Source organism: Acanthamoeba castellanii (assembly GCF_000313135.1).
Source record: "Acanthamoeba castellanii str. Neff unplaced genomic scaffold scf7180000084761, whole genome shotgun sequence".
NCBI classification, from domain to species: Eukaryota; Discosea; order Longamoebia; family Acanthamoebidae; genus Acanthamoeba; species Acanthamoeba castellanii.
This window is the reverse complement of record NW_004457596.1, coordinates 220940-229315: the sequence shown is the minus strand read 5'-3', so window position 1 is coordinate 229315 and position 8376 is coordinate 220940. Positions and strand designations below refer to the sequence as shown.

At 58.2% G+C, this 8376-nt stretch overlaps 4 protein-coding genes across 4 annotated transcripts in view; 2 read left to right on the top strand and 2 right to left on the bottom strand.

Annotated features, from left to right (window-relative positions):
- Positions 1 to 778: 778 nt before the first annotated feature.
- On the top strand, positions 779 to 2686 carry ACA1_228930 (uncharacterized protein; the record flags this gene model as incomplete). The annotated part of the gene is given in 7 exon segments (XM_004346507.1): positions 779 to 1027; positions 1134 to 1219; positions 1324 to 1454; positions 1546 to 2096; positions 2131 to 2208; positions 2219 to 2521; positions 2612 to 2686. 7 exon segments carry the CDS (start codon positions 779 to 781, stop codon positions 2684 to 2686), a joined length of 1473 nt encoding a protein of 490 aa, XP_004346557.1.
- A 193-nt stretch (positions 2687 to 2879) lies between these two features.
- Positions 2880 to 3317, bottom strand: ACA1_228920 (uncharacterized protein; the record flags this gene model as incomplete). Its single annotated transcript, XM_004346506.1, has 1 exon — positions 2880 to 3317. One exon carries the CDS (start codon positions 3315 to 3317, stop codon positions 2880 to 2882), a length of 438 nt encoding a protein of 145 aa, XP_004346556.1.
- Positions 3318 to 5042: 1725 nt separating this feature from the next.
- On the bottom strand, positions 5043 to 7799 carry ACA1_228910 (uncharacterized protein; the record flags this gene model as incomplete). Its single annotated transcript, XM_004346505.1, has 10 exons — positions 5043 to 5681; positions 5792 to 5885; positions 5967 to 6508; positions 6592 to 6699; positions 6759 to 6828; positions 6912 to 7034; positions 7136 to 7264; positions 7375 to 7466; positions 7562 to 7611; positions 7712 to 7799. The coding sequence occupies 10 exons, from the start codon at positions 7797 to 7799 to the stop codon at positions 5043 to 5045; spliced, it is 1935 nt and encodes a 644-aa protein (XP_004346555.1).
- A 189-nt stretch (positions 7800 to 7988) lies between these two features.
- The window catches only part of ACA1_228800 (uncharacterized protein), a gene marked incomplete at both ends in the record, with an annotated part of 1853 nt that continues 1465 nt past the window's right edge, over positions 7989 to 8376 (top strand). The window contains 2 exons of the mRNA XM_004346504.1: positions 7989 to 8174; positions 8247 to 8318. Of these exons, the coding sequence (XP_004346554.1) occupies positions 7989 to 8174; positions 8247 to 8318 (258 nt within the window). The remainder of the gene's footprint in view (positions 8175 to 8246; positions 8319 to 8376) is intronic.

The following is an 8376-nucleotide window of genomic DNA, read 5'->3' as shown; positions in this document are numbered from 1 at the left end:
CATCAAGGTGCGCCTGCAGGACGGCAGCGTCGGCCGAGTCGTGGCCATCCACCCACCTCCTCTCTCTGCCTCCTTTCTTCCACCTCAATAGAGCGCCACCAACAATCGCGTGTAGTGGACGGAGTTAGTACCTTTGTTTGGGTGGGGGGGGGTAACGAACAGATAGATAGAAACGGCAAGGAGAGATGCAATCGAGCGCACGTAGGGGCGCTGCCGGTTCCGCTCGTCGCTTTGGCGCGGCGGCAGCAACACGAGCGACCAGTGGTGGGGCTCGTCCACTTGCCAGCGCATCGGCGACTTCATCTTCATCCAGCCGGAGCCGTTTCGCAACAACCTCCACTTCCTCTCCTTCCTCCACTTCCTCCTCTATCCCCAGCCATCCTCAATCAACCTCATCCAGGTTCCCCCAAATCCCTCTGCCTTTTTGGTCCAAAAATCCGATTGTCTTGCTGATTGCGCTCGTGCGCAGTCGGAGTGGACGAAGTGGGCGCAAGACCCACACGGTATCGCCCATGCCCGCACTGAGCTTGGCCACCCCCTATGCCCCTCTCAGGCCCTCTGCTCTCCTCCGCCTTTTGCTTGCCGGTACGGAGCATCCACGCTTCATCCCGTCTTGTGCTGTGCTGACAACATGTACGATGCACAACAGGGGACGACGATGACGGCAGCTAACGGCGGCTCACGTTGGCGGCCTTGGTGTGGTCATGAAGCCGTAAATAAATAAAAATAAAAAATAAAAGGTGAAAAGCGAAAAAGAAAGAGAATCAGAGAACAGAAGATGGAAGGAGGCCAGCCGCAGGTGCCGCCCACGCTCAAGCAGCTGGCGCCGATCTTGAAGCATTCAGCCCAGCTACGAGGGCAGGTGCCGGTGATGAGCTACCTCTGCTCGCTCTACGCCGTCCAGCTGGGCCTCAAGATCAAGGGTAACGACCCCGCCAGCAAGACTTTTCTCTTTGGCCTCATGGATCGCCTCGAGCAACACCGCGCCGAGCTCGGATCTGCCCTCTCCCAAATCCCTGACCAAAAGGTTACGTACCGCCTCACCCACGCAGAAATCATACATCATCAAAGAATACTCATGCGAAATAGAACGTAGAGAGCCTGAAGTAGTCTGTTTTTGTGGATGAGCGCAGGCGTTTGCGACCAACTTTGCGGTCAAGGTGTTCGGGCACGCCGACGACGAATACCGAGATGGCCTCGCCACAAGGGACACCGCCAAGTGCGTGCCCCTTTTTGTTGGCTTCGAGGGCGTGTGTGTTGTTCGCTCGAGCTTGGTAGCGGCAGCTGACTCTGGCTTCTCATGCCTCGGCCACTGCTGCGCAGGAACTTCTACGCGTCGACGGTGTTCTTCGATGTCCTGCGACAGTTTGATGACCCGCTGCCCGAGGAAATCGAGAATATGCGCAAGTACGCCAAGTACAGTGCCGTGCAGATCACCAAGGCCATCAAACAAGGTCCTCTTCCCTCTTGTTGTCCCTTTCTCTACGTGGTGTGACCATGGTCGGCTGACAGCAGAGTCATCGTCGTGTTTGCGTGTGCGGTCAGGCATCCCTGTGGTGCACCCCGACAGCGAGCTGCAGGACACACAGAGCGACGGCTTCGCCATCGGCGGTGATTTCGATCCGTTCTCGGCCGCTGCCGGCTTCCCCACGATCCCATCGGCGGGCTCGCCCTCGTCGATGATGGGCCAGAATGTACAGTCACCGCCGCCGCACTATGGTGGCGGCGGCGGTTCGCCCGCGCCCACACAGCACCACCAGGCCGGGCAACCCTACGGCAGCCCGTCCGTCACGCAGCCGACGCCCTTCGACGCCTACTCTGGCGGAGGCTTTGACATCCCCTCGGTGTCGCATTCGTTTGACCACCCCGCCTCGAGGCGAGACTTAGCATCGCCGCCATCTTCCGCGGCATCGTCGGCAGCGCCGCATTTCCCCGCCATGTCGCCCCCACCCGCACACGCCTTCCCTCCCGCATTCGACGCCGGCGGCAGCAATCCCTATGCGCCGGCTCCGACGTCGGGGTCACCGCAGCCGCCACACGACGCTGCGCCGGCGGCCGATGACTCGATCGAGCAGCTGCTGTCCCTCTTCCCCATGGTACCTTCTTCATCCTCCGCCGCCGCTGCTCCAGCGCCAGCGCCGACGCACGGATTCGGAGGACCAACCGGTCCCACGAGCGGCGGTGGAAGCGGCAGCGGCAGCGGTGGCGGTTCGCCCAGCATGGCGTGGTCGCCGTCCGCCTCTCCCTTCCCACCACACGGCCACTCGGCCACGCCACCTTCTGTACCGCAGGCGGCGGCGCCTCATTCGCAAGCGTGGCCTGGCCCCGGCCCAGCGGCGCGAGCCCCGGCACCAGCCCCAGCACCGGCAGCGCCTGCCCCGGCCCCGGCCCCTATCCCAGCACCGGCGCCCATCTCTGCCCCAGCGCCCAGCACCGGCTCAGCACCAGCCGGATTCACGCCTTCAGGCGAGGCCTTGGAGAAAGCGCAAAAGGTTTGCTGTCCCTGCGTGCGATGTGCCGTGTGTGCTATGTGTCGTGTCGTATGTGACACTCACACTCACCCCTCAAACGTCCCCAACAGTACGCCCGGTTTGCCGTAAGTGCGCTGCAGTTCGAGGACACGCCCTACGCCGTGCAGAATCTCCAGCTGGCGCTGTCGCTGCTCACCGGCAAGCAGTACAACTGAGGCGATGAGAGGAGGATGACAAAGGCGAAGGAAGACGATGGCGTCGTCTGCTCGAAGTAGCGCTGCTGTGTGCTGAGCGAGTGAAGGGACTCCTGTTCTGTTCAAAGATGAATGCGTTGTGTACAGAGAAAGAGAAGTGGGACAATGCTGCAATGTTGCGCGAGGCCCCGAAGAAGAGAAGGAGGGGGGGGTTTCACGAAGGAGGACGCAGGGCTTCCAGGCGGTCCATGAGGCTCTGGATACTGGCAACAACTTCCTTTCGTTTCCGGCGGAGATCGTCATCGTCTGCACTGTAGCCGTCCGTCTCTACCAGCTTTCGCATCAACCCCTCGTAGGCCAGGAGACGCTCCTTTTCCCTCCGCTCTGCCTCTGTGATCTTGTTGTTCCCACTCGTTCCGTTTCCATTTCCATCTTCGCCATCCTTTTCTTTCGCCTCCGCCGGTGCACCTTCATCTCCGTCGATCGGAATCTTGGCCTGCTGTTCGATGAGCTGCACCTTGCGCTCCTCCTCAGGCAGCACCTCCTCCTCGAGTCGTCGCAGGTTGCGCAGGTAGAACTGCACCTGTGGAGGCTTGATGGGACCTGCCGCAGAAGCTGTGCTGCCTGTTGGGGTGCTGGGTTTGCCGCCCATCTTTGCCTTCTCAGATCTTAGTGGTCTTTGTTGTGGTGGTCAGAGACAGAGCACAAGGGAACGCTGGTCGAGGGTGGGGTGGACGGACGAAGGAGGGCACAAAAAGAGAAGGTTGGCGCCAATGGGAATCGAACCCATGATCTCTCCCTTACTAGGGGAGCGCGGTGCCGACTGCGCCATGGCGCCTTCCGTGTTCAAGAGTGTTCTGGGGAGACGCCTGTTGGCCTTGGGCTGGTGCTGTGAAATGAGGCTGAGAGGCTGGTGGCAATGGTGAGAGGAAAGAAGATATCTATTTTCATGTGATGCTGGACAATACCTGGCCTATTGCATCTGTTATGCTTATCAAAAAAAACCCCACAAAAATTTAATTTGAACTGCATTGGAGCCCCATTTCTTGTATCACCAAAAACAAAGCAAACAAATAGCCAGCTAGAAGTTGTTTTGTCTGTTTTCAAAATAAGTTTTGCACAAAATAGTAGATCTACAAGTCAGACCCAAAACAACTGGACCTCTCATTTCCAATGAGCACAAGTTGGTAATTGCTTTTGTGGTCTAAACTGCATATCATATCAGCCACCATGGACACAGAGGGCATGTGCAACAACTGCCAGGCCTCATCAGAGGTACTTGTTGGTTGGTTACTGACAGAATTGGTGCTGAGGTGCTGCATCATGGTGCTCTTGAGCTGCACCCTGTGCAAGAATGTAGATTTATATAGATATATGGAAGTTCAGCTGGTTTGATCTCTGGACTTTGAGGACCTCACTCTTTGCTCTGTAGTTCCAGAAGATCACACTGTCAGCTCTCTTACCATCCCAGCCAGCTCAGCCCACACCCTGGTGGAACTGCACCATCAACTGCAGCAGGCCATAGAAGACAACATAGTGCACATCAGGCTTGTCAATTCCTGACCAACAACAACCACACTTGCCCAAGCAAGTTAGTCATCAAGGTCTAAGGAAAGAGGCAACAGACATTGTTTTGTTTATAAGGATTACTTCACAAATGGATGGTGCAACTTTGCAAACTACAAACCCTTCTATTATTTCTAAAATGTGTTTGAGGGATTCACCCTTCCAGGCCCAGAAATTAGACCAAAAACATGCACCTGTGGCACCATAACCACTAATTACTTGGTGTTCTGACACATGCCCAGTGTTCCCTTGCTTTCATGGATAAGGTGAACTATTTCATTCAATTTGTAGCATTGTGAAAATGCCAAAAATAGATTGCATGCACAACAAATTGGCCACCAAGAACATCACATGAAGCTCATCCCCAACCAGGTCAGGCACAATTGGGGACACAGGTGCAGCTTGCAGACCCACCTGGCCCACCTGCTAGGCAAGCAACAGTCGCCATCCAGCAACCCAAAACCACCAAGAGCCAGGCCAGCTTGGTGCAGAGGAAACAGAACCATGGATGAACAGGAGGAGCAATCCAAGGCCAACAGGCGTCTCCCCAGAACACTCTTGAACACGGAAGGCGCCATGGCGCAGTCGGCACCGCGCTCCCCTAGTAAGGGAGAGATCATGGGTTCGATTCCCATTGGCGCCAACCTTCTCTTTTTGTGCCCTCCTTCGTCCGTCACCCCGCCCTTCTTATCCTCCCAGTGCCCAACCTTCGCTCGATCGGCTGGCTGGATCGTGGCGGCGGTGTCTGTCTCCTCTCTCACGAAAGGCAATAAGATCGGAGATCGGAGAAGCAAGACCAACCCTCGTTGATTCACTGAGGACACAATCGGTGGAGAAGGTCGAAAAGCGCCTTGATGCGCTCTGTGGCGCCGGCGGCAGAGGGCAGCGTGAGGCGAGCATCACCGGCGGGCGCGAGCATCTGTTGCGCGTGCAGCCACTCCTCGACCAGCCACAGGAAGTGCACAGCTTGTCGTTCGTGCTCGGGTCCCGCCGGAGCGTCCACAACGGCCTGCCACAGCGACCGCAAACGCTCCTCCATCGCCTTGACAGCGTCGCCCAGGCGTGATCGTACCGACGGGTCGTCCAGAAACGAGAGCCGTTGTGACGACGATGAAGATGAAGCGGACGGCGTTGTGGCGGTGGTGGACGTGGACGTCGGCTGGTCGCTGTGATCGATCCAGAACTCGCCGGGGATGTTCTTCGCAAAGTAGGAGTAGAGTACGTCCATGAGCGGGGCAAAGTAGAAGAGTCGCATCTCCAGGTAGTTGCCGGCGCCCGAGCGCTGCGTCGAGGGGGTGGAGTCGGCTCGTTGCGCGCAGTGCAGGTGGACCTCGCCTCCTCCGGGGGCTTGGCTACAGGTGATGGCGAAGCGGGAGAAGCACGAAGTCTCGCCGTTTCGTTCAATCGCAAGCGACGAGTCCACCAGCCGCCGCCCGACCTTGCCCCATTGCTTCGTTGGGGCACACGCGACCAAAGGCTATAGTGAGTACCACCAGACCCAACGAGAAAAGAGCTGCCCGCAAGGAAGAAGAAGGAGAAGAAGCAAAGCGAAAGGCGTACCTGCAGGAGGATGGTCTCAGGCAGCTCGCAAAACTCAAGACCTTCGAGGTATTCCGCGAACTCATCAGCGTGCAGCCAATGCACCTCGGAGCCTCTGAGCCGTGAGTGAGTGAGTGAGTGAGTGAGTGAGTGAGTGAGTGAGTGTACAAGCACACAGGGCTAGCGGTGTGCGTACGGGTCTTCGTAAAAGCTGGGCTGCTTGTCTAGGAACTCGCTCTTCCAGCACTGGAGAATGTGCGTGAACGTGAAGACCTCGGCCTCCCGCTTCGAGTGCTGCATCCCCTGCTGGAACAGCCGCACCAGCGTGCCCACGATCTTGTCGACATTCAGCGGCAGCTCGTTCGTGTCGCCACCACTGCGCGCAGTGTTATCGTCGCCAGTCGCCTCCTGCAGGTGCTCTGACTTGAACACCTCGACGACGTCGAGTCGCCACTTGTGCGTTCGCTTGAGGTGGTCCAGCAGCAGCTTGATCTGCTGCTCGGGCGCGCCCTCGGTCGGGAGGGCCAGAGGGAGCAGGCCCGCGGCCCTGTCCGCCGCCTCGACGACGGGCATGACCGACCGCATGTCGAGTGTGCAGCCCGACGGCACGCGCGAAAGGTAGAAGAGGATCTGGTGCGACGCCGGGAGGACCGTGGAGAGCCAGCTCAGCCGCTCCGTCAGCTTGCCCAGGCTGGCATGGTTGATCGCGTACGTGCCAGAGTACTCTGTAGCGCTGGGCTGTGCGCGCGTTGGGACTGAGCGTCAGTGGACTCGAGTCAGAGCATAGAGGCTGCATTGCAGTGCTGCGAGAAAGGGTCCACCTCGAATAGGGTGGCGGCGTTGATGAAGTAGATTGTCTTTCGCGCTTGGGTGAGGAGCGCCGCGGACCGGTCGAGAATGTCTCGCATTTCTCGCGATGTGTCGGCGCCCTGCGCATGCGCGTGAGCTCCAGCGCCTGCTTGTCATTCGCGTGGCTATGGGTACGCACCTCTTGGTCGGCGCTCATCAAGGAGTCGAGGTGATCTCCGCCGATCTCGATGAACTGTACCAGCACGTACCTGTTCATCGTACATACATCGAGGCGAGTGAGTTGGTGGCATGACAGTGGACCCAACACAGACGTGCAGGCCATCACACCCACCTGGTATCGGGCGGGAACTCTTCGTTGGGCAGCCCGAACTCGTCGAGGAAGAAGACGAAGCTGTCCAACGTGAGGAGGACCGTGCCCCGCGCAATGTCCGTGTCCAGGAAGGGCAGCTCGTCCCTAAAAGAGAGGCCAACGGCGGTGAGCGCCTCCCTCTTCACTGTGCATGCCTGGCATTGGTGCCGTGTGGATGCAGCGAGAGAGAGAGAAGAGAGAGGTACCGAGGTGGACTGGTGTCATCGGTCAGGAAACGCGTGTTGATGAAGGAAGACGCCAGGATGGGAAGGTAGGAGGTCAGCTCCAGGAAGTTGAGGTCCTGCGCAAAGCAGAACGCGTGCAGGAACGTCGACCTGGTGCCCAAGTGTGAAAGATCGGGTGAGCCTGGGCGCCCTTTACACACACACACACACACACCACACTTTCTTTCTCACTGTCTCAGGCAAGAGGGACGAGGTCGTACTTGCCAGCGTTCTGGTCGCCCAGCAGGAGGAACGTGTAGACCTGCGTGCCGGATGCCACCACGGAAGCGAACGGGCTGTCCAGTTCCACGATCTGCCAGCCAGTACGCACGTACCAGCAACTCAGCTGTGCTGTGCACTACAGCTGGCAGCAAAAAAGCTCATGATGCTGGTGAGGTGGAGTGGCACCTCTTCATGGTGCAGGTCCGGCTGCCTGTAGGCGGCGCGCTGCACGTAACCTGCAGTCCCCGCAGTGGCCGCCCAGTGAGTGGGACGCTGGGCGTATTGGGGGGGGGAAGCTCTGCTCCTTGTAAATCTGTTGGGCGAGCGGTGCAGTACCGTAGGGGTGCTTGGAGATTGGCAAGCAGTCGGCCTTGCGCGGCTGCCGGAAGAAGTGCCCAGCCTCACACGCCTCCTCACCCTCCATCTTTGCCACTACTTTGCGCAAGACCCTTCCCGATCCACAGAAGAGGAGTGACGTGGCGAACCACCTTAAGGTCTCTCGAGTTCTGTTCTGCCTCTTCGGCGAACACTTTTGGCTGAAGCGCAGGCAAACATAAAGTCGATCAACTGCGGTCACAATCTCAGTATTTCGATTTCAACCTAGACAATCAAGATGGAAGCTGGATCGGAATGGGTGGACATGAACGCGGATTCGGAGGAGGAAGTGGAATGGGATGAGCAGGAGGACCTTCTTGAAAGATCGGAGGTCAACGGCGATCTGTTTGCCGACACAACGACGTCATCTTCTGCCGCGCCCCCGCCGCCCCCTCCTCAGCAACAGAGGAGCCTCTTCTCCAAGGTACCCCACCGTTCAACATGCCCTTCGCCTGCAATCAATCAAAATCACATCACGTTCTAATAATCCATACAGATGAGGAAGAGGAAAGTACGCAAGGCAAACACGAACGTTATCTCGGTCAAGCTCGGCACCCTGACCCAGGACGTCCCCGTCGCCACCGGTACGCCACCAAAGCTTCTTCTTCTTCTTCTACAATGGCCGA